Source organism: Mauremys reevesii, linkage group 10 (assembly GCF_016161935.1).
Source record: "Mauremys reevesii isolate NIE-2019 linkage group 10, ASM1616193v1, whole genome shotgun sequence".
NCBI lineage: Eukaryota > Metazoa > Chordata > Testudines > Geoemydidae > Mauremys > Mauremys reevesii.
The window spans coordinates 77,794,294-77,818,662 of NC_052632.1; the positions used below are offsets into that span (position 1 = coordinate 77,794,294).

General features: G+C 49.9%; 1 protein-coding gene across 2 annotated transcripts; it reads left to right on the forward strand.

Annotated features, from left to right (window-relative positions):
* Window positions 1-7,035: 7,035 nt before the first annotated feature.
* NT5M (5',3'-nucleotidase, mitochondrial) lies at window positions 7,036-18,326 on the forward strand. Of its 2 annotated transcripts, XM_039492860.1 has the most exons (5): window positions 7,038-7,951; window positions 12,648-12,748; window positions 13,494-13,554; window positions 15,012-15,126; window positions 16,160-18,325. In XM_039492860.1, the coding sequence occupies exons 1-5, from the start codon at window positions 7,670-7,672 to the stop codon at window positions 16,315-16,317; spliced, it is 717 nt and encodes a 238-aa protein (XP_039348794.1). In that variant the 5' UTR covers window positions 7,038-7,669; the 3' UTR covers window positions 16,318-18,325. The 2 variants fall into 2 exon arrangements, with proteins under 2 accessions (XP_039348795.1, XP_039348794.1); XM_039492861.1 differs by lacking the exon at window positions 15,012-15,126 and having other exon boundaries at window positions 7,036-7,951; window positions 16,160-18,326.
* Window positions 18,327-24,369: the final 6,043 nt, after the last annotated feature.

Here is a 24,369-nt window from a genome sequence, read left to right on the forward strand (position 1 = left end):
GCCAGTCAGTGACGTAATAGCGCCACGTCATCTCCTATCTTCCTTCCTGCACAATATCAGCGTGTCGTCATGTTGCCTTAAACAAAGCACGTTGTGATGTCACCCGGCATCCCTAGAATCAGCCCTGCATCGCCTGGCATCACACCAGCATCACCCTCTCTCTCCCCTGCACTCATGCCATCGTCCACTCCATCATCACACCATAACTGGTATCACACCAGCATCACCCCACCCCATCTGCAATCATGCCATCATCTCCCACCCCAATCATCACAGGAATCAGTATGTTACAGTGTGAGAATATGAAGCACAGTCGCTAGAGCTGTCAAGTGTAGGGAATCTGTTGGGAGTGTGACTGATGTTTTCTGACATATAAACAGAAAGGGGATCTTTCTACCCTGATGTCTGAATGGTCCGTGCATTCTATAATCATTTAATTAGAAATTTCAGCTATGGGCTGAAATACTGACTTTTGAAAAAAGCAAGATATACAGGGAGTCAGAGCAGAATATATCTGTGAAATTATTAAAAATCTTCCCACCCAGCCTCCCAGTTTTTTCCAGCATTGCCAAGTGATTAGAACAGGAGCTTGGGAGTCAGGAGTTCTGTTCCCTTCTATGCTACTGACTTAGTCTATGACTTTGGGCAAGTCACTTAATCTCTGTGCACCTCATTTGCCCTATTTGTAAAATAGGGATAATAATACCCTGCTTTGAAAAGTATTTTAGGATCCACAGATGAAATATGCTATGGAACTGAAAAGTATTATTAATGCCATCAGTAGATATCTCTCTCCTTTTCCCATCTCCAGCAGTGGCCTAATCCATGAGACTCATACTCCCACCTTTAACAACTTCAGCCTTCTAAGTGTCTTCTCCCTGTATTGATCTTTGATCATGTGCTACTGATGCACACACCTTTTATGGTGTACTGTATACATGTTTGTCAGCACTTCTGCCTAACACATCAACCTCCTCTTGGTGTAGTATCCATCTTCTGCTTCTGTACATCTCTCTGCTAGTTAAAAAAAAAAGAAAATCTCTTCAGAACTCATTGTATAAGAATTCTCTTTGGGAGAGAAAGTGAAGATGTAATGCTTTTTACCATCACTAACTAATATTTCTTCCCTCTCTACCTAAATATCTTCTTGTAAACATTTACATAACATAAAACAATACGAGTTTACACGTCTATACATCATTGCATCCCAAAGGATCTTAGAATGCAACAAATTATTACAAATATTTAAAATATAAGAAAGTGAGGCTCATATAATATATTCTACACAGCATGTTGGATTTTACCTAGATTACAACCCACTGAAAAATCTACACACACACACACACACACACACACACACACACACACACACACACCCAGTGTGTCTGGTCACAGTCTTCTCTTGCTGTCCCCAGATCTTTGAAAACATCAGCAGATACCTGGTCCATCTTTGGGCATCTCACATTCTAGGAGTGAACTCTTAATAATGAGTTGAACAAAATCAGCAGCATGGACTACTGATGACTGCCCTTGGACTCCCCATAATTCTGCTCCTGTTAACAGGTGTTATGTTATCATTATTATGAAATTTTTAGTCTTTACCTATGGGTTAGGAGCAGATAAACCCACCTGATGCTCAGGAAATTTCCAGTGCTGCAGGGCAAGCTTCATTGAGCAACATGGACAGATCCTTTCTGCCTAACAGATGGCATTCTGAAGGCTCCAGTACTGTACTGTGGCCAAGTCTGAATATACCCATGTCTGTAGCTGGTGGAATGTGTCGAACCCTCTCAACTGTCTGTCATTGTCACAGATCATTCCAATAAGCGAGACTATGTGAAGAGTGATATAGTTCTATATTTGTCAGTTAGAGATGGCAACTGCAGCTGTTAGCAGTTCATCCCTCATGCTTTTTTATAATATATTTTTGTGGGAGTTTAGCACTGGCAAAAGGTGTTAGCTCAACAGTCCTGATGACTGAAGTTTTCTGTCCACAGGAGAGATCAGTTGTGCAAGCCTTTCCCCCACAACCACCACCAATGTGCCTCATCCCTGACTGCATGAACCGCCGCCTCTAGAGATAAAAAGGTCATTAAATCACTTTGCCCTTTCAACACTTGGCCTTCCTGCTGAGACTGATAATAAGAGTGCCAGTTGTGGTTTTAATTATCTAGACACTTGTCCTCGAGAACTAGAATGAGAGCCACGAATCATCAGTTGGCAATATCTTTTGGTCACTGTTGACCTGATCTAGTTTCAAACGGGGGATTTAGACCTGAAAAACCCTAGGGCTCATTACTACCCAGTCCCACATGGATCCTTCATGCTGACTAAAAGAGGTTCCTGGAATGGAAGCTTTTCTAAAGGCGGACATCCTTAGGCCAGAAGTGAAAAATTGATTTAAAAAAATCACAAACTTTGTCAGGCTGAGATTTTACAGACAACTGCTCTACAGTTATTGCAATAGCCCAGAGCAATGGTATGCGGTTTAAGCCTCTGTCCCTCCACCTGATTTATGGTAGTGTTCACAGTAGCCACAAAGTGGGCATTTCCATCCCCCTTAAAACTGTATGACTATCTGTTTAGTCCATACAGCCAAGCATACCCTACACATATCGATTTATATTTAACACATTTTAAAAGGCCAAAAAAGCTTTATTTTTGTAGTTAACGACTGCCCCCATAAGTCATGTGGTGACTGAGACAAAAGTTGTAAACACATAGTAATAATGGAATGTATTTATTACTTTTGATTAGTTGTTGTAAGAGGGAACAAAAATAAAGGATAGATTTGCAGTGGAGAGTAGGCCCTGCACAAACAAGCTCAGGACAATTAGGTGTTGATGTTACACTCTCAGGCCAGGAACAGTTTTAAGACTGGAATTTTATTAAACTTAGTATCAAAACAAATAAACACAGCTCACACAAGGCCCATTGCTGCTAAGTTCTTCCGGAGAGCATACACAGCTTCTCTTCTTCCACCCCGTCAGCAGACCTTCAATCCTTAAAGGGACAGGACACAGGTCAATTTAACCCTGACATTTCCCTTTGAGTACTCCTCTCCCCACTCATACCTGTAATGTTATCCCAACATTCCTATTTACAAAATATAACGCACAGCCCATTCATTTGACTTATTAGCAGTAGTCCATGAGTTCCACAAGTTCATCACTGTATACGCAGTGTTGTTATAGCCATGCTGGTCCCAGGATATTAGAGAGATAAGGTAGGTGGGTAATATCTTTCATTGGATCAACTTCTGTTGGTGACAGAGAGAAGCTTTTGAGCTTACACACAGAAGAGCTTTGTGTAAGCTCCTCTCTCCCACCAACAGAAGTTGGTCCAATAAAAGATACTATCTCACCCGCCTTGTCTCTCTAAGCTCATAATTGTCATTCTCAAATGAATGTTAAGTCGCTCCTCTTTCATGAATTCAAGTGCTTATGGTGGAAACTTCTGCATCTCTCTTCAGTTTATTTCACATTAAGTAGAAAGTTTCTGCCGCAATTGGAGGTCTGCTATCCAACAGAACAGCCAGTTCTGAACAGCTTAAATTACCAAAGAGATTCCTATTTTATGGAAATAACAGTTCCTATATGATCAATGGGATAACCAGGTAACTCCAAGTCACTGGGCACGTGGCAAGCTATTTAGAAAAGCATGTACTAAATTAACATACTAACAAACTATCCAGAACTATAAAACACTTAATTTAAAACAACAGCCATACCATAAGTCACTATTACAAATATTGCATCAGCCTTGGGTAGAATGTAGGATAAGGTATAGGAATAGGCACTTAGAATGGCATCTGACAAACATGAGGACAACCCCAGGGTGCATTCACCAATCCAGTAGTTGGTTTTAAACACTGCTAAGCCATATGTCAGTGTCTGTGGGGCAGTTCTCTCTCTAGTTGGACAACCTCATAGGTCAGTGGATTGTTCTGGTGATCTGTCTTCTTGTGCCCTACTTGTTTCAGGTTCCATGGGTATGGTTTGGGATTCACGTCTTTCAGTGGCTGGTGGAAATGTCACATCAGTCTCATCAGCAGTTTTCACACTGACAGGATCAATAACATTCTCATTTACCCGACATGGATAAAATGCTTCTGCCTCTGCAGTTACAGCCTCTGTGCCATGGGCAGCAGCTGGTAGGTACCATCGCATAATGAGATTCATTTTCATTCTCACTATCAGAATCATTGGAGTCTAAATTCTTGTCCTTATTTTGATCTCTTATTGCATTAGTTTGCCTTATTCTCTGTGTCTTCTGCTGTGGTGGCTTAGAGGATGGTGTTATGTTCACGGGTAAGAAGCCCACAGGGAAGTAAAAGATTACAGTGAAGAACTCTAATACCTCCTTTTCCATCGTCTTCGTTTCCTTCATAGACTAGACTATCCCTTTTCCTTTCAAGAACGACATACATTTTATCTTCCCAGCAGGATTTTAATTTCCCCTCTCTCTGAAAGATTCCTGACAAGTACTCTGTCACCTGGCAAGGGGGCAGTGCCATTCCTTTTCTGATGATCATAATGATTCTTTCCCTGCGCAGCAGGTTTTTTTGAACATTTTAATGCCAGTTCATAAGATTCTTTCATCTGTTGTTTCCATTTCTCAGCATAATCTTTCTAGTCCCCTGGCGCAGATTCAGAGTTTATAGGTAGACCAAATGTGATGTCAATGAGCAAACATGGTGATCATCCATACAATTAACAGAATGATAAGACCCCTATAGCTTAATTTCTGGTGAAGTGATAGGCATAAATTACCTTACTAAGAGAATCCTTTCAGATTGACTTTTTTTCTCTGGCAAGGTTCTCAACGTGGCCAGCAGAGTTGGTTCAGCCTTTCTACCTGTCCACTACCCTGTGGGTGGTATGGGGTGTATGAGGTGTTTCAATATTACAGTAGTTCTATAACCTTATGAATTAATTATTTCAAACTCTGCTTCTAGGTCATGATGACTCCTTTTAAAACTAAGTCACTGAAGATTTTGTCTGCCACAGTCCTTCCTGGCTTGTTAGCAGTGGTAAGGTAGGCTTGAACAAACCTCATGACGTGATCCACTATGATTAAGATTTACTTCTCTCTGGATGCAAGAGGCCTATTGATACAAGCTCAAATCATTCTGTTGTAACTGCGTTAGTTGGTGGAACTCTGGTGAAGTTTCCATTTGCTCTTTTGCTGTAGCAATAAGGTGTAAAATCTTATCTTTTAATGCAAGCAACGTAGACAATCCCTGATCTTCCAACTCTTCCTGCCCATTTAAGTGGCATCTTATATATTTGATTAAAGCAAAATGGCGTTTTGCTCCAGTTTCACTGCAACTTGTCTCAGAAATGCCCAGAGAGTCATAGATTTCTCTTAAATGCTCATCCTTCAGCTGGTACCTCCTACCTCCATGTGTAGGTCCTCTAAGTCAATGGTTTTCAACTTTTTTTCATTTGCGGACCCTAAACAATTTAAAATGGAGGTGCAGACCCCTTGGAAATCTTAGGCCTGGTCTACACTAGGGGGCGAGATTGATCTAAGATACACAACTTCAGCTACGGGAATAGCGTAGCTGAAGTTGACGTATCTTAGACTGACTTACCTCCCGTCCTCATGGCGCAGGATCGACAGCCGCAGCTCCCCCGTCGACTCCTCTTCCGCCTCTAGCCCTGGTGGAGTTCCGGAGTCGACGGCAGAATGTTCGGGATCGATTTATCGTGTCTAGACGAGATGCGATAAATCAATTCCCGATAGATCGATTGCTACCCGCCGATCCGGCGGGTAGTGTGGACGTACCCTTAGACATAGTCTGCAGACCGGAGCCCCGGTGGTGTGTGGCCCACCGCTTGAAAACCACAGTTCTATGGTAACAACAATCTTTTGTGGACCCCTTAGACATAGTCTGGGGACCACCAGTGATCCGCAGACCACAGGTTGAAAACCACTGCTCCAAGTCTCTCCCAGCCATAGTGCTTGCAAACAATTAAATTTCCCCTGGCAGCTTTTCCTGGAACAGTTTACAGCAGCTTCCAAATACTACAATCCCAGACTAGGGGCAGTTTTAAAATTGGAGTTTTATTAAACAGTGTTAAATGCACAAGTTTCATTGCAGCTCAGTCCTTCCAGAGCGCACACAGCTCTGCTGCTGCAACAAGAGCTGTCCCCTTTTGATCCCCGCAGCTCAGCAGACCTTCAAGCCTTAAAGGGACAGGGCACAGGTAAAGCTAACCCTGACATTCCACTTTGAGTACTACATTGGGTCTGCCCCCATGCAAGGCAGGAGATGAGAGACCGATCCAGAGGTGTGAGGCGATTTGGTACCTGTAATTAGACCAAGAAGCATCATACAGAAAATGCTGAAGAAAAAGGTTTGAGCCTGACCATCAACCTGAATCCAAACATCCCCAGACTTTGGGAAAGCTCAGGTCTGGATCCCATCTTGCACCTCGGGGGTTTCTTTAGAGGTCTCCCATCGAAACACTGACTAAGCGCCAGCCCTGTTTACTTTGTGGGGTCTGACAAGGGGCCAGCCCCAGGCATCACTAGGGCTTGCTAAAGATAGCAATGAGACCTTTCACTTTAAGGCTCTATTTCCAAAAATCACTGCCTGAGTTACCGAGAGACCACTAAAACAACAAGGACTCCGGTGGCACCTTAAAGACTAGCCGATTTATTTGGGCATAAGCCCAACGAAAACTTATGGCCAAATAAATTGGTTAGTTTTTAAGGTGCCACCGGACTCCTTGTTGTTTTTGTGGATACAGATTAACACGGCTACCCCCTGATGAGAGACCACTGAACACACAACACATGCATGTGCCCAAGCAAAACAGGGCCTTCTCCTGGGGGGCCAGGCAGGAAGGGGCGAGTAGAGGGCAAGGCGAGGGAGCAGGAGGTAGGTTGGGGGCCCCTCGCCTTACTTCTCCAGTGCTGTCCCCACTCCTTGCAGCGCAGGACCCCCGAGCGGCCGTGCCCCGGTGGGAGGTCTCCGCTGAGCCCAGAGGGGCGCGGGGAAGGGGCTGCGAGCTGCGATGTGAGCAAGGAGGGAGGGGGGTTGCTCCAGGAGCGGCCTTAAAGCCGCACGCTCCCCTAGCGCCGAGTCCCGGCTCACCCCCGGGCTGGTGCCGCTTTAAGGCGGCGCCTGCGGCCGCCTGTCAATGGGAAGAGGAACTGGGGCTAACACTGCCGGGTTGGGCTGCTGGCTGCCGCAGGGCCCAGGGCGATAGCCAGGCTCGCCTAGGACCGCTGCCCCGGCCCTCCTGCTCCGGGACGGGGCGAGGGGCTGGGCAGCAAACGGCTCTTTGCAGGGCGCGCTCCCTTGCCCCAGCTGTGCCCCCCGCAGCGGGCCAGATGTGCCCCGCGCTGCGCTCCCTTGCCCCCGCTGTGCCCCCCGCAGCTGGCCAGATGTGCCCCGCTCCGCGCAGGCAGGGGCAGCCCGGCCCCTCCTCTTAGCGGCCGCCGGCTCGCTTGTTGGCCGCAGAGGGCGGAATTTATTCTGCGCCTGGATCATCCGCCCGCCGCCGCTAGCGCCCGGGGGTGGATTCGGCTCCCCTCGGTAGCCCTGGGGCGGCGGGAGATGGAGCCTCGCGGCTTGCCTGGGACGGGGGTGCGTGGGACCCAGGTTCGGCTGTGCCCGTCATGATATCCCATCCCCATCCCCATCCCCAGCTCGGCCATGATTTTACTGAGCAGCTTTTTGCACCTGCACTCCAGGCACTGCGGCCCCTTCACAGCGCTGGGGCTGGGCAGGGCTCCCCGCTCCGGAGCCAGGTCGTGCAGTGCCATGTGCAGGCACCTGCGCGTCTTGGTGGACATGGATGGGGTGCTGGCGGACTTCGAAGGAGGATTCTTAAAGAAGTTCAGGGCCAGGTTCCCAGAGAAGCCGTACATTGCCCTGGAGGATCGCAGGGGCTTCTGGGTGTCGGAGCAGTATGGCCAGCTGAGATCTGAGCTGAGTGTGAGTCAATGGATCCTCTCCCCCTCCCGCATTAGATTGTTATTCTTCATTATTTGTCTGACACACAGACTGTAAACTCTCCTGGGCAGGGGTTGTTGTCTTTATGTGTCTGTGTATCATCTAACATAGTGGGGCCCTGATCCTTGGTCGGGGTTCCTACAGGCTACAAAATAAGAAGAATTATTAACAATTAAAATCATTATTATTAATAATAATTTATATATTGTGTTTTCAATGTTGATTTTTTTTCTTCCTGAAATTAAGTCGATTTTAATGCAGATTCTTGCTGCGGGCTGTCTTTCTATTTTGATCAATTCAAACAATTTATTTAAAAATTCCAAAGTAGTATGGTCCAGTTTTCCTTCCCCAGTTATAATTTCCAGTTGAGAACATTCTGTATGGCTTAATGCAAATGCTGCAACATTGCCTTCAACAGTTGCCTTCATCTCTGGCTGTATTGTTTACCAGCAACAACACTCTGACCATGATGCAGCAGATTAGTTGAAAGCAAACCAAAGCAACTGACATTTCAAAATAGCTGAAATCATTTCCTTTCAGTGCTTATTTAAAACAACAACCTTAAAATCCTTCTGAAAAATGATGTTGGGTTGTTTTACCAGTTAAAACCTAAAGTCAGGACACTCTCTTTATATTGTTCTTTAGCCGGCATCAGTGCATTTGGTTCTGCAGAAACTAGGTCTCTGCTCCAGAGAGTTTACAATCTCATGTGGGAGTTGACAGTTTAATTCAGAGATCATGTTTGCACGTGACAAAATGTGTTTGAAACAAAGAAAAGGCTTCATGTCTCTGATGGCACAAATGGGTACAGTGTGGTGAACAAATGTAGGCCCGAAATGGTTCTTACTCAGTGAAACCCTCATTGCCTTAAAGGTGGACAGAGCAGGGCTGTAGAAGGTGGTGTCTGATCTGTATAACTGGAAGGAAAGCCACCTGGAATTGGTGGGATACAAGGAAGCCCCTCTGTTATGAGAAGGCTGATGCTAAGTGTATGAAACATCTCAGAAAAGATATATTTGAATTGGAAAAGGTGCAGAGAAGGGCAACAAAAATAACGGGGGATGGAACAGCTTTCGTATGAATGATTAAAAAGACTAGGACTGTTCAGTTTAGCAAAGAGACAACCCAGGTCGGATCTGATCGATAGAGGTCTATAAAATCATGAATGGTGCAGAGAAAGTGAACAGGGAATTATTTATCCGCTTCACATAACACAAGAACCAAGGGTCATCCGATGAAATTAACAGGCAGCAGGTTTAAAACAAACACAAGAAAGTACTTCTTCACACAACGCACCGTCAACCTGTGGAACTCATTGCCAGGGGGTGTTGTGAAGGCCAACAGCATAACTGGGTTGAAAAAAGAATTAGATAAATTAATGGAGGATAGGTCCTTCAATGGCTATTAGCCAAGATGGTCAGGGATAGAACCCCATGCTCCAAATGCCAGTTGCTGAGGCTGGACAAAGGGGAATGGATCACTCGAAATTGCCCTGTTCTGTTCATTCCCTCTGAAGCATCTGGCACGGCCAGAGTCAGGATACAGGACTAGATGGACCTTTGGTCTCACCCAGTGTTGCTGTTCTTACGTTCTTATGATAGTGTGGTTTCTTCTGAGATTTCAGCAATGGTTGTCCACTGCCATGTGTTCCCAAGAACTTGGGTGTATGGGATGTTCATGGTGTTGGGTTATCTCATTGTATCCATTACATTAACAGACATCACCCCTGTTAAAACCCACACACTCTTGGGGTGAAATCCTGGACGTTATTGGTAAAACTTGAGTGGGGCCATGATTTCCTCCTGGGTTCCAGACAGTGTCCAGCTGATATTGGAGAAAGGGAGTCAGGCTGTTTCTGTATGGTATTTGGGCAACAGCACTCAGGATGTTGCACTCCATTTGGGACCTCATCAACAGAACGATATTGACAAATTGGAGGGAGCTCAGAGAAGAGCACCCAAAGTGATCAGACAGCTGAGAGGGGATCGGCTTTGGAGGGAAGAGTAAAAGTGCTAAATGCCCATAGTCTGATAGCCTACGGGGTTTAGAAGGGTGTTAATTCCTGGGGGAAGAGGTGATTCTATACAGTTCCTAGGGATAAATAAGATCAAATAAGAAAAGGAAAATGTTGGATGAAGATCAGGAAGCTCTATTAAACCAGGAAAAAGTCTCCCCAGGGAAGTGGTAGAATCTCCAGTCCTTGGACTTTTAAACCTAGACTGATCAGAGCACTGAGCACAGGAACAATCCTGACCTGGTATGAGATGATCTGGCAGGTGTTTTGCCTCACTAAAGGCTTAGCTCTGCTCCCACTGACATAGTGGCAAACCTCCTATTGACTTTGGAAGCAGAGCCGGCTCCTGCATCCCCAGTACAGCAAAGCACTTAAGCACAGGAAGAAGGTTAAGCACGTGTGCAAATGCTTTGCTGAACCGGTGCCGGACTTCTCGGATGTCAGCCGTAGAACGATGATGTATAGCTTTTAAATGTTCCCCCCACTGGTATAATGCACTGCAGTTTGAGTTGTGATGTACATTATTTTAGCTTAATAACCTGTTACAGTAACTGCTCTTTTCGCATGGACGGGGGATTCTCGGCAAGCTGCATTGCAGCCCTAGGAGTTGCATGCACTAAGATGTGTAAGAAGGATTGTTTCCAAACCACTGGCGCTACTTGAGTCTCCTGCTATCCTTCAGCTCCCCTGGGGCAGCAGAGTGATGGGATTTCTCTTTTGCTCCCTCCCACATTCAGCGTGACTTATCTGACAGGTGGATGGACTTTGCTTTGGTGCTCTCCAGCACTGAGCAATTAATGCTTAGAGCCAGACTGTAGCCCAGCTGTGCAAGGGAGTATAAGGCTCCTCTGTACTCCTGTGCACCAGAGACCTAGATCGCAGGTAGCAGTGCTGGAAGCTGGACCATTACATCCCCCATGCAAGAGGGTGGGAGTGGACAGAGTGGTGCGGAGGCAAACCCTTGGCTCTGCCACCACCCAATGCACAGACTAGCATAGCTAGATACAGGCCTGACACACGGTACTTCTCCCTGAGAGCAAAGGGGAATCTGGAAGGCAAAATGTGACGCCCAGATTCACACCTTGCCTTCTGATCTGCTCCAGGGGAAGCAGAACTGCCTGGTGCTTGGGGTTCATGACAAAGCCACAACCGAGCCCTTAAGCACAACTCAACCTTCTCTTGCTCCTGTCCTGTTAAGCCAATTGCTTATGGGTGAGACCTCCAGAATGTCCCATTTCTCCCCTCCACCAAAGGATCCACATCCAGGCAAAACAATTCTGCGACTGTATAGATTCGTGGTCATCCGTGAGGATGAAACCAGGGGTGTGGCTGGCATGCTCTGCAGTATTCTCTGCTTCCCAAGGCCCATAGGTCAGGGCAAGTAGAGTGTGAGAGCAGCCCTAAGGCTGCTCTAGCTTACACGGAGAACCAGGCAGCCCCTGGGCAACCCCCAAATACTCCAGAGCACAAAAGTGGCTTAAAGCTACCTTTGCCCCTCTGATTCTGCCCAAAGCAAAGAAGCAAAAGCCCTCTGTGTCCTCACAAATCCTTAATCACACAGCTACCTTCAGAATCTTTCAAGGCTGCTTCTTGGTTGGTCTAGTTGGGTTGCCACACAATTTCACAACTGCTTCCTCTGGCTGGGGCTGAGCGTGCTGCCATTGCCCAAGGATCTCAGTGCTCAAGCTGGGATCTCTATGCACAGGCCAACACAATGTTATTTTTAATCAGGGGAAATGGGACTTTTCTTTAATTTAGGCCTGGCTCACATGTTTCTAGCCCCTGGCCTGGATCAGTAGCTTGAGAACAGATGTGATTCTGTGATCTTCAATCAGTGTGGTGCAAACCTCTTCCTCTGAATAGTTGATCAAATCCAGGGAGGCTGGCTGTGGGGTCTGAAAGAAGCAATCCCACAGCAAAGACAAACTAGATGTGCAGAAACACACTCCTTCCACCTTTTTGTTTTTGAGCACGAGACCCCAAAAGACTGCTTTCCTTAACAGTCTAGCAATTTATGGCAGTGCAAGGACTGACAGGTGCACAGGGTATGCCCTGTTCTCTAGATCCAGCTACAAGGTGTAAATTACAGGCAGCTCCCGGTCTCCCTTGTCCCAAGATTCTGCTCCATGCAGTCTATATACACGTTGCCTTCCTCAGGCCTCCCTTTTTTCCCTGACAGCTTTATAACAAAGTGTTCAAGCCCTTGCCCTCAGGGACTCTGGCTCTTGCTGAATTTGCCTTGCTCAGGAACTCACTTGACTGGTATTTTTTAGAGGGACCCTTGAGGTTAGAGGGGCAGCTTGTCTTCCATAGCACCTTGCCCCAATTGGGGCATTTTGGTTACTACCTTAGATTCTTTCCTGGAGACAAAATGTCCCCATAGCACCCCATGCTGAACAACACTGTAGTACAGCAGATTTGGGAAGCTAATCTGCGTCAGACGGACCTAGGTCATGAGACTCTGATGCAGGGTTTGGGAGAATTCAAGTTTTGGTTCAGTACCCTCTCTCACACCTGCTGTCGGACCCAGCCAGCCTCTCGAACACCTACCATCTTCTTTCCAGGAGAAGGGTCATCAGAGGGAAAAAATGCACATGGCAACTCAGGGCAGGGAGGAGAGGAGCAGGATGGACTGTATAGTAACTGGGATGTTTGCCCTTGCAGGAGAAAGCCATCAGCATATGGGAGTCAAAGAATTTCTTCATTGAGCTGGATCCAATCCCAGGGGCTGTGGAAGCCGTGAAGCAAATGGCTAAATTGGAAAAGTGAGTACACGTTCACAATTGTGGATGGGAGGGGGTCTGAGTGCAGCAGGGCGTTTGTGCTCTAGGCTTCTGCCGCTGGAGAGCTGGTGGTTTAGATTCCAATGGGTGAAAATGAATGTGATCCTATAGTGTCTGTTGCAAAGCCCTCACATAGTTAGGTGCAGCTGTTAATCTGATTTACAGCCCCCTCTGCTGTTCCAGTTCTGGGACTTCTTTTAGGTGGGAATTGAGCTGCATTGGCAGAGCTCCGGAGAGAGAGCAATTTTTGTTAGTAATAAACGTGTGCGCGCGCACACACACACACTGTAAAAACATAGATTGGTTTGCTCCGTCCGTGTCAGTGAGCATAAACATCATCTGAATGGAGATTTCCAGTTCTAATATCTAGGCCTCTCTGGGACCTGTCTGACCTCAGGTTTTGCCTACTCCTAAAGTAGGAGCCATAGTTTCAGCAGAGATTTTGCTAAGCAAGCTGTAGCACCTGAGCCCTCCTGGTGTCTGCCTCCCTAGTGCCCTCTCTTGGATGTGTGCCGGTGTTAGTTACCGCAGTGCCCACTCACCAGAAATGCTTTTTCGTGCAACCCTATTCAGTGGATGGCGGCGAGTTCCAGTCAGGGCCTGGTGTCTGTTTAGCAGCGACCAGACTATTTAGGGGTACGTCTTGGATCCTAGGGTGCTTTTAGATCTAGAAAGGGAATTAAATTGGTGCGTTTCCCCACTCTCGCTCGCTCTCTTTTCCCGGCAGCACTGACGTGTTCATCTGCACGAGCCCGATCAAGAAGTACCGTTACTGCGCGTATGAGAAGGTAACCCAGGAGTGAGCTCTGTGAAATGAAGTGGGGGTGGGTGGGTTAGCCCTGGGTCTGGGGCAGGCACACTGGGCCCCGAAGCACAAGTGTCACCCATGGGGGGGCAGCCACCTCTGAGATGGAATGTGGCAGCTGTCTGACAGAGCACAGGGACACTATGTAACAGTTTGGGACAGGAAGTGAAGTATATGCTCTCCAATTCAAACTGCAGAGGAAATTTAGGTAGGCAGAAAGCAATTACCCAAGGGCCGGTTGGCAGGGCTAATCCTTGGTATCTTCAGTACCCACACAGGAGAGCAGGGATAGCCTTGTGGCAAATGCCCAGGTCTGGGAACCAGGACGCCTGCATTCTAGTCCTAGCTCTGCCCCTCATGCTCCCTTATGGAAGTCAGCTGACCTCAGTTTGCCCATCTGCAAAATGGGGGTGGATTCTTGCCTACCTCACAGGAGGCACTGGGGGCCTTAACTAATTACTGTCTGTGAAGTGTGCTGAACTCCGTGGGTGGAAGGTGCTATGGCAGACAGACGCTATGGTAATTATAAGCACGTGGGACCTTGGTTTTTACATTTCATCACAATCCTGGAAATGATCAGTGGTTAAAGCATGAGGCATTTCTCGGGTCTTAGCAAGTGGCGAGTGAGCTGAACAAACAGGAGATCCACAGCTGGGACCATGTTGGATGCAAGTTGGAGGGAAATCAGGGTCCTTTCTGGGCCATTAATACTGTTACCCCTTTTGGCCCTAGCGGTTAGCTACAGTTAGGAAACCTCCAGGTTGTTTCTACCAGGAGGAGACGATGTTGGAGTCAGGTATCTTTGTTTATAAGATCGTACAAAGTCCTGTTCCCCATAACACAGTAGGAATCAAACAGCAGGAGACAGTTTCTTTGCTCTCAGCTCCACGCCCCTTTCTATAGCCAGCAACTCAGCCCAAAAGCTCTCCTCTTAGCTTTTTCTCAGGGCCATGCAGCCAATGCCTCTGTAGCTGTGTCTGGTGCTTTGCTGCCTTCTTTCTCTGCTTCACTGGTTCTTCTCTCTCCCACCCAGGCACACCCCTCTATGGTCCACCAGGTAATACCCAGCGAAAAACCCTCCACTCACCTAGCTCAGCTCCCTGAGCGGCCTCACATGTAGTGACAAGTGCCTTTGGTTTGGTCCGAGGCCTCTATTGTTTCTTACATTCACCCCAAACCCAGGGTGGCTGCTACCCTCAGCAGTTTCACTGAGGTTTGTCCCAAACTCTAACAATGTACTTGGCAGGGTGTCTTCCCACCCCTGCCCCCAGAGCCCCCTGTCGTTCCTTACCTTTGTCTTTCGCTAGCAAACTAATGTCAAGCGCCCTGCGCCTGTGGCTGGTGTTTGATGCTGCCTTTCAGCTGGGCTGAGGCCATGCTGCAGATGAAGCCAGCTTGCCCTACCTGCCACACTAACTGCGCCACCCCCTTGCTTTCCAGTACGCCTGGGTGGAGAAGCATTTTGGCCAAGAATTCCTGGAGCAGATTGTCCTAACGCGAGATAAAACTGTGATCTCTGGCGATCTGCTTATAGATGATAGACCAGATATAACAGGTACGGGAGATTGGATACAGTAAAGGTAACCGTATGGTACTCCTGGGGGCAGGTAGATTGGGGTTGTTCCCCTGCCTGTGTATTTTGTTTACTTCTTTATGGAACTTTTTGGCTGAAGCTGAGTGCCTTGTGCATGTCAGGCTCGAGGGCACCTCCTGTGTTCCCAGCTACGTTGGCTGTAATGTTTTTTTCGGGCTGTTATCATTGAGCAAGAGCTGCCAAAACTCCTTGTGCTGCTGATGCCTGCCAGAGATTGGATCAGCATTTTCTTAGAGACCCAGGGCTGTTTGGTTCCGGGTCAGCCCAGGGTGGAGAGAGGGTCCAGCAGAGAAATCCGGATTCAGAGCTGAGCCTCCCCAAGGTGTGGATGGGCAAGTCTAGTGAGTAGGACACTGGTCTGAGACTCAGGAGACCTCTTGGTTCAACCACAGGCTCCCTATGGGACCTTGGGCAAGTCTCTTAGGGGTTGTCTACATGGTGCATTAGTCTGCACCTGCAAGGTGCACGCTAGCCTGTCACGCACTAACTGGCCGGTGCGGACCCTGCTGGTGTGCACTAACAGTTCCCTAGTGCACATTGATATGGTCCCGTTTCAAACAGTACAGCGTTATTGTGCACTAGGGAACTGTTAGTGCACACCAGCAGGGTCCTCGCGGGACACACTAATGCACCCTAGAATTGACACCCCACTGGTGCAGACTAATTTACTGTGCAGAGAAGTCTCTAATCCTCCCTGTGCCTCCACTCCCCTGCCCATGACCTGGGGATCGCACTTCCCTACCTCCCCGAGGGCTGTGAGGATGAAGTCCGTTAGTGACTGCGAGTTGTGCAGATACCACAGCAAAGAGGACCAGGGCCGTGCCGAGCTAGATGGGGTGTGTTTGGATATGGGCTCATCTCTGAAGAGATCGCAGGCTGCTGGGAGTGCGACACCAGCACACGGACCTAGTACCTGGCCCAGAGCCTCCCCCGCAGGGTCATGATGGTGCTAGGAGGCCCCTCCCTGAGCTGCTTTGCTCTCCTTGTCTTTCAGGAGCCGAGCCGAACCCCAGCTGGGAGCACGTTCTCTTCACAGCCTGTCACAATAAGCACCTGCAGCTGCAGCCCCCCAGCAGGAGGCTCCACTCGTGGGCCGAGGACTGGAGGGCGATCCTGGACAGCAAACGGCCACCGCCCGGCTGGGCCATTTAAAGCGACAGGCTCCTGAGGCTGCCCCCTTAGCTGAATGGAGCGCTCTGTGGTGTCCAGCTCCGGGCTGAAACCCGCAGACAGACAACCTGGCTGGGCAGAGTAAGGAGAGGGGCCCTGGCAGGGAGATCAGGGCCAAAGGGGGATCGTGTTCATTAAGCTAGAGGCCATTGGGCCATGTGTGACTGGGCCACCATGAAGAACAGGAAGATTCTGGGCCCATCCCACCACAGGAAGCCCTGTCTACTGTGTGTCTCCTTTGCGCTCAGCTCTGTTTAACTCAGTGACATCTTACTATTGGCGTCTGTAGCCACTGGTGACCCCAAATGTAGCGTCTCCGATGGATTCACCTCTCAGCTCGTTACCCGGCGTCCCCTGGACCTGCTTAATGGTGCTGACTAACTTTTAAATATGCCCCCATCTACACTGAGTTGGAGCACTGGATCAGCAGCCAGTACTGTCCTCGGGTTTGCCCTAGAGGACTGTCAAAATCCTTCCTCCTCCACCCATCCAGAGGCAGAGGAGCGGTCTTCCCTTCCCTCAGTCCCCAGCCTGGCTCGTCTTCATTCTTCGGCTCACCTGCTGTCACCACTCCAAGGGGAGCATCTTGGTGCAGCTTTTCCTCACAGCTGTGAATGTGCCTGCCGGGACTGCCTTGCGGGAGCGCCTGGGGGAGCATTGTTAAACAAGGTGAAAATCAGGGTCATGTTACTGATTGGAGGACTGGGGCAACCCCACTTCGATCATCGGGGACCCGCGTCCGCTCTGCTACTCTGAGAGGCTCAAACTGATTTGGGCTGTAACCTGGCAGCACCGTCTTTGGAAAGCGCTCGGATGGCAGCCGTGCATTGGCGGGGGTCACTGTAGGGAGAGAGGAGCTTTCACAACTGCTCCCTAGGGCTTCCTCATTCCAGACGAGCGAGGCAACAACTCTGGCCCAACATTTCCTTCCCCCATAGATCAGAGGTGGTGGAAGAAGCCACCCCCCCGGCTTGAGGTGGTTTCCATTGTTCACAGGGTTACAGTTTAGTCGTTCAATGCCCCCCACTATAAAAATTGTTCCAGGGCCCCTGCAATAGATAAGAGATTGGGGAGCCCCTAATAAGCTGGAAGTTATCCATGGGCTATCACTTCCCCTCCCCCCCACTGTGGTTTTGGAGGCTCTGCTCCCCGACTCAAGACATAATTCCTGGGTGGCTGGGGTACCCCATCACAGCCGCTAATTCCAGAGGGCAGCCCCTTGATTTGAGATGGTCAGTGTCACCCGGCTGGCCTGCCTCTCGCAGCTGTGCGGCACATCAGGGATCATTGTTCAGCCCAAGCACCAACAAGTGGCTCTGCCCTCCCATTAATCCTTTCCCCAGAGGCTGGCTAGTAGGCCTGGGCAAGCTAATGGAGCTGAGAAGAGAGAGGTGGATACAATAGCCAGGGTCTAGCCCGAGAGGTGCGGTTAACAGCCCGAGCACAGGATGGGGAGCCAGGAGCTCATGGGTTTTTGTCATGGCTCTTCCACTGATCCCCTCTCTAGTTACAGGCAAATCGCTTTGCCTCCCTGTGCCCCCACTTGTATAATGGAGATGTCAATACCTCCGGGGTGATGAGGGGCTGGAACAACAGCCAGCCTGAAAACTTTGAGGTGTGTAGGCTATTTCCTGCGCACATTGGGAAGAGGGAGTGAGGGGAGGGGCTATGCTAAAAGACATTGCGGTAGCCACAGTTCGTCACCGGGTGCCCGAGTGGTCTCTTTGGCACTGAAATATCGACCAGCAGCAGAGTTCGGAGGGGCCAATGACTGTACGCATTGATAAAGCCAGAGCCTGGGTGGACCTCAGCATTGGAGTTCCACAGCAGGATGGACATAACCTGCCATTGCAGTTGGAAGAACAAAAAGCTCAAGGCTGCACTAGTCGGTACCTCTCCTCCCTCCATCAGGCATCCAGAGAGCACAGGGCCCTGCCAGCAGGGGCGGCTCCAGGCCCCAGCACGCCAAGCGCGTGCTTGGGGCGGCATGCCACGGGGGGTGCTCTGCCGGTCGCCAGGAGGGCGGCAGGCAGGGCTCCGGTGGACCTCCCGCAGGTGTGCCTGCGGAGGGTCCGCTGGTCCCGCAGCTTCAGTGGAGCCGCAGGACCAGCGGACCCTCCGCAGGCACGCCTGCGGGAGGTCCACCGGAGCCGCGGAACCAGCGACCGGCAGAGCGCCCCCCGCGGCATGCCGCCGTTCTTGGGGCGGCGAAATGTCTAGAGCCGCCCCTGCCTACCAGCACCACAGACCTTTACTGCAGACCTGCTGCTTCAGAGAGGGGTTTCGTTAAGTGGTGCAGAGCGATCTCCTCGGAAGCCCCTTCCCTCTGCCAGGCTCATCCTGCTCTGTGTCCGGAGCGTAGATTACCACTCCTGAGCCCCAGGGGCATTGCCTCCTGCCAGCGGAGTCTGGCCGGCCAGCCTGCACATTCCATGCGATACTCCTGGCAATGAAGAGGAGAACCTCCCCTCACCCCAGGAATGGGACCTGTCTGTGGGTTCCCCTAAGCTAAAGGCTCCCAGGCAGGAGGGCAGCCAGATGTTTGCAACTCTTGGCCCTGTGCCTGCAGCAATCTCTCTCCCGTGCGATCAGTCTTCGCACATTTGGATTCCCCACCTCTCTCCTTAGCAAGGCTGTGAAAAGCAGGTGAAGCCCGAAACCACATGGGGCATGAATAGACTGTTTCACTGATTACTGCACAGTTGGCGTTAGCACGTACCTAGGTCTCTAGGACCTGGACGTTGCACTGAACAAAGATGCTTCAGGATTTTGCCCTTCCTCAGCTTTTACCGCTGTGGTGGGGAGCAATAACTGCTGCTCTCCTTGGGGATTGCGAACGCTCACGTCTCCCGGGGTTCGGGGGAGTTCGGCCTGCCTGAGGGAGGGCTGCAAGCTTTGGTCCAGCTTCTGCGTGTTACAGACTGGAAGGGCTGTCTTAAAACGTAAACCGCTGTGTACGCTCTTGGGGTGATCAGCCTGGGGCCCAGCGAGGTTGAGCTGAGAATAGTCTGGTTTTACAATATTTAACTTCTTGGGATTCAAGGCTTTGAATCCTGAACTGCTGAGAGGGATCTAGACGGCTGCTGCTCAGTCCGAGCAGTCATTTATCAGCGACGTGCGGCAGACGAGCGTAGCTGCTGGTACCCCACCCTCCGAGGGCATTACATTTCTTTTCAGCACTGTTTGTTTTGTTAATTGTCTCAGTTCTCCCTCCCAGTCCCCTCCATGCCTCTGGGCAATGCTGTTATCAGGAAGAGGGTCCTAGGGGGAGGACAGAGCTAACCGGGCATTACAGCTGCTATTCAGCATTATGGCCCTAGCAGAGGCTGGATTGGATGTTGTGCTAGGCTGGGAGTGTGACTTTGCTTTCTCATTGGTTGGTTATTTTTTCCACTTTTGAGGACATAATATTAAGAGTGAAATCAGAAAAGCTCATTCAGGTTGGTCCTGTTTTACAGCGACGGCACTTGGAAGAGGAAAATGTGTTTCCAGGGCTAACCGCCCTGTTCGTCTTCTCTCTCACACCCATCGCTATAAGCTGAACTGTTTGGACCATATCCTCAGGTGTGTAAATCAGCATAGCCGGTGATGTTGGGAAACAAGGCCAATTTACACCAGCTAAGGATCTGGTCTTTAAAATGGTTACATTGTTTTGCTGCTCAACTGAGATGCAGAGAAGTTTTTTTAGATTTACAGCGTATAACAGATCCGCCCAGGATCCTTGCACTAAATATTCGATTTTGTTGTCATTGCAGTTTATATGAAATAGGGTTTTAATATTCCTGGCACCATACTAACCATAACAGAGAGGCCATTTTACCTCCAAGGCTCAGATTACTCTGGAGAAGGGTCATGTGGCACTAGCAACGGGCCACCGACCACTGCAGCTTTATTTTGGCAACTACATTCCAGCCCATTCGATGGAATCCCAGTGAATGGAAATAGGGCTGGTAGGAGGCTATGATTTCTGTCCAGCATCTTGCAAATATGATTGGCAATAAACTAACCAGTAAAAGACATTATGCCAGGGACGATTGTTCCAGAGCACGGCCGAGTGAAAAGCACTAGAAAGCCACGTCCCGTTATGGCAGAGAGGTACATATCATACAACAGGGAGGTAGGCAATGCAATCTCCTGGTTACATTACGGAGCTGGTTGTCAGGACTCCTGGGTTGTCTTCCTAGTTCTGTCTGTCTGTCTAGGGTTTGGTACCTTGCCCATTTCTGGGATATCTGAGCATCTCTGCTGCAGACTCGCCAGGTGACCTTAAGCAAATTACTTACCCATTCTGTAAAATGGGCACGTTCCCATCTGTAAAATTCGGCTAATCCCACCTACTTCACGGGTGCTGTGAGGAGGAGTTGGACAACATCATGCGCTTTGAGAGCCCCAGTTAGAACATGCTCTGTAATTTATCATTAACAATCGGCTCCCTGTCGGATAGGCACAGGAATCAAATTGGGGCAGGATGACCATTTTGGGGGCCCAATCCAAGGATGTTGTAAAAATGCTTATCTTTACAGCCAATGCTTCTCAATTCCCTGGACATCAACAGAGATGGGTCAGGACCAGACCATCTGCCCCCGTCCAAATCCAGAGATGTTGGGTTGTGCCATTTCTAGTCACCAGTGTTGGGTAGGTGGATGGGTGTATAACATATTGTGTGTATCCTACGGGGCATCTACTGGATACAGCTGCCATATGTGCAGAGACTGAGTGGGCGAAACATCCTCTCTTACTCATTCCTACTGAAATGAGGAAACATGACAGGTGGTGGCCATCTGGGCCAGTCTGGCGCTTCCCAGGGAGCGCTAAGGAGCGAGGCCAGAATCTGGAAGGTTTTAGCTTTCTGAAAAATACAACATGAGCCTGATCCCAAGCCGGTGGTGGAAACATATGGAGGGACTTGCCTCAGGGTATAGCTGCACCAGAGAGCCTGTCGCACATGATGAGAAATGGGATTTGCTTGTAAAACTAAAGGGTAATAGTGCAGCTCATGGGTGAGTTGGTGGTGGTGGCTCCCAGGCTGACAGGGCACTGAGCATTAGCCCTTGTGTTGATTTGACTGAACTGGAGGAAGAGCACTAAGAAGGGGGGAGCTCTCCTTCAGGGTGTCCTGGTCAGTGGACCCCCATCTTGGCAGTTATCCACCAGTTACTCTCCAAAGGCTGGTGGGTCTCAGTCCCGATGGTCAAGTGTCCACATCACAGAAGCCGCTGGCACTACTGACACTTAACCGCTCCCTTGTTAGCAGGCGCCAAGGCTTGACTGGCCCCCGGGGACCGAACTCCCTTCACCCATCATGTTGGTAGTCAGGATTGAGGTGGCAGCACGGAGGAAGGATGTATTAGTGCTGTGGCTGGATATCAGATCCCAGCCATCACGGCTCTCAGTGCAGCGCTAAATTCACTTTTAAGAGAAAATTAGATTTGAGAGAGAGCGTTTTTGCTCTTCAGGCTCAGCATCCCTAATTAAATAGAACAAGTAATGAGATTAAAACGAGGTTAGTCAGTTTGCAGGGGAGCGGCGATACCGGCGCAGAGCTAGTGGAATTGAGGGCATGGAGCCAAGGGCTGAACGTGTCCATTAACCCGTTTTAGCTTTGAGAAGTATGGTCCTGGGCATTACCAGCACTTGGTTATAACCAGCTAGCTCCAGTGACTGGCTCCAGGTCCCTGTCCTGAGGGGCAGATTCTGCTCTCGCTCGCACCAGGGTAAGGAGTGAAGGCAGCAGGGGTGTAAAATGAGTGGGGAAGCCAGGATCAGGCTCCTTGGGTCTGATTCTTCTCTCCCGTACACTGGTGTCGGTCACTGTAGTAAACGGAGGGGCACTGCAGGCGGTGAGGTCAGAATGCTCCAGGCCAAAGCCAGCTAGCCCAGCAGTGAGGCCCCACTGGAGGGCTCCTGTCTTGCCTTGGTTATGTTGGGGTTTGTCAGTTTCATGTTTGGGGGCTGTGAGAAATGATATAAAAGGGATGTGAAAACAAATGTCTGGAAGGAGCCTGTGTCTGTTTATGAATGGATGCATGTACCTGTGGCTGTGCGGCAGACATCTAGACACAATAAACAGCTAAACCCGGATCTTGTTGTGTATCAACCACCTTACACTATGGGATCTATAGGGGACAGGAGTGCAAAGGTGCCTCTCGGATGCTCGAGTCCAGCCCTTCCCACGGAGCAGGAAAGACTAACCCTGTCCTTTCCATGGGCCAAATCCCTTTCAGTGCACGGGAGAGGTGTGGAGCAAGAGGGACAAGCCCCTCTTGTCATACGTGGACCTGAACCTCTTGGGGCAACTTGAACCCTGGCGTAAGCAGGTGCAGCGCCCATTGTCCTTTGTGGCAGTTGTGCCTCCTTTTGCTGGAACCCCATCCGCCCCGCAGCTCAGAGTGCCATGCTATCCCATCGGCCCCAGCGTCCGCCAGCCACCAGAAACCTGCAGTGCTCATGAGTCTCACAGGGCCAGATCCTGAGCTGCTGTAAGTTGGCCTAGCACCACTGATGTCAGCGCATTTACGCCAGCTGAGGAGCTGGCTTAGACAAGACTGTTCTGCAGAGTGCATGCAAATAAGGGTTTCCTGGAATCCTTAATAGTTCTTAATCCTTCCTCCCAAGCCTTCCCTGCTACCTCCTTCAAGGTGGACAACACCACCATCCCTGCCTGTCACTCGGGGGTGTAACCTGAGCATCACCTTCAGCTCAGACCTCTCTCTAGGTCCTCACTTTCAGGTTGTCTAAACCTTGCCAGGTCTTTCTGCATTACAGTTCTCAGCCCTTGTCCACACTGGCAGCGGCACGTAGGGTACATGTGGCTACACGCTGCAGTAAAAGGCAGGCTGCTGGCACACTTGTAACTACAGCGTAGCTACCCACAGCGGTGAAAGGCTCCAGCAGGGGGAGGCGGTGGGGAAAGGCTCAGGCAGCAGGGAGACAGTAGCACATTACACTGCTAAAACCAGCAGTGTAGGCATGGGAGGCACGGCTTGGGTGTGTACAGAGCTGTAGGGCATATACTCTAGCATGTAGGGCACTCTACTCACCTAAGCTGTGTCTCACCATCTACACTGCTCTTTTTACCGTGCTAGCTGGGTGTGCAGCGTCTGTACTCTACATGCCGGCATAAGTGTAGATGGACCTTAAGATACGGTCTGTTCTATCTGTCCAGATGGCCAGAAGAAACATCTCAGCCACTGCAACACCAGCTCTCTGACCTTGCCAAATGCGACCTGGTCTTGTTCATATCCATTCAGAATGGTGCTGCAGGGATCATTCTCCTAGCCTGCTGCTTTGACCAGGTCACCCCCCCCCTCTTTGCAGCCCTCCGCTACCGCCGCCTTCTGCATCGCATCAAACATAAGCTGCTTGTCTGGACTTTCAAGGCCCTTCCCTGCCCTACCTACCATCTCTCATTGACGGCTGAGAGGTCGATTCCCAGCTCTGCTCAGCCCGGGCCAGCCTCTAGTGGCCACTCGTTCTGCTTTCAAACAAGCATCTTCATGCTTTCTCCCCTGCCGCCCTCTTGCTTGGGAGGAGCTCCCTGTAAACCTCCGCAAAGCTACTTCCTTAGGACTACAGAAACACTCACCAGTGCCTAGGCTGCTTGCGAGCTGAAAACCACATCCCGGGGGTAGTTAGTTATTTTTTGTCAAGGTCCAAATTTCTTGGTCAAGGTCCAGACTCCAGAGAAAATAATAAAAAAAAAACCCCAACAACATGGGCGGCGGGTGAACAGGCCGTTGGAGGAGGCTAGCCCCTGGCCCCTCCTCCTCTGCCCAAGACCCCATCCCTCCCCTTCTGCTCCCTCCTCTCCCACCGGAGCCAAAAGCATACACCCTTGCAGCCACCAGCCCCCCTGTGTTCCCCCAGCACACCAGGTGGGCAGCCCAGTCCCAGTGCCCCCAGCCCCGGAGCACCAGGCGGGTGGCGTGGCCAGAGCACCGCTTACCCCAGCGCCGGGAGGATGGCGGCACAGCGTGGTCCCGCTCCCAGCCCCAGCCCCCCCAGCCCTAGGCCTCGTGAGCACTGGCCCCAGCA

Excerpts from the sequence above, each read along its gene's own strand:
- NT5M (XM_039492860.1), top strand. The coding sequence starts at position 7,670 with ATGATTTTACTGAGCAGCTTTTTGCACCTGCACTCCAGGCACTGCGGC. Across the intron at positions 13,555-15,011 it reads GTTACTGCGCGTATGAGAAG|TACGCCTGGGTGGAGAAGCA; the intron begins GTAACCCAGGAG and ends CTTGCTTTCCAG. Across the intron at positions 15,127-16,159 it reads TGATAGACCAGATATAACAG|GAGCCGAGCCGAACCCCAGC; the intron begins GTACGGGAGATT and ends CTTGTCTTTCAG.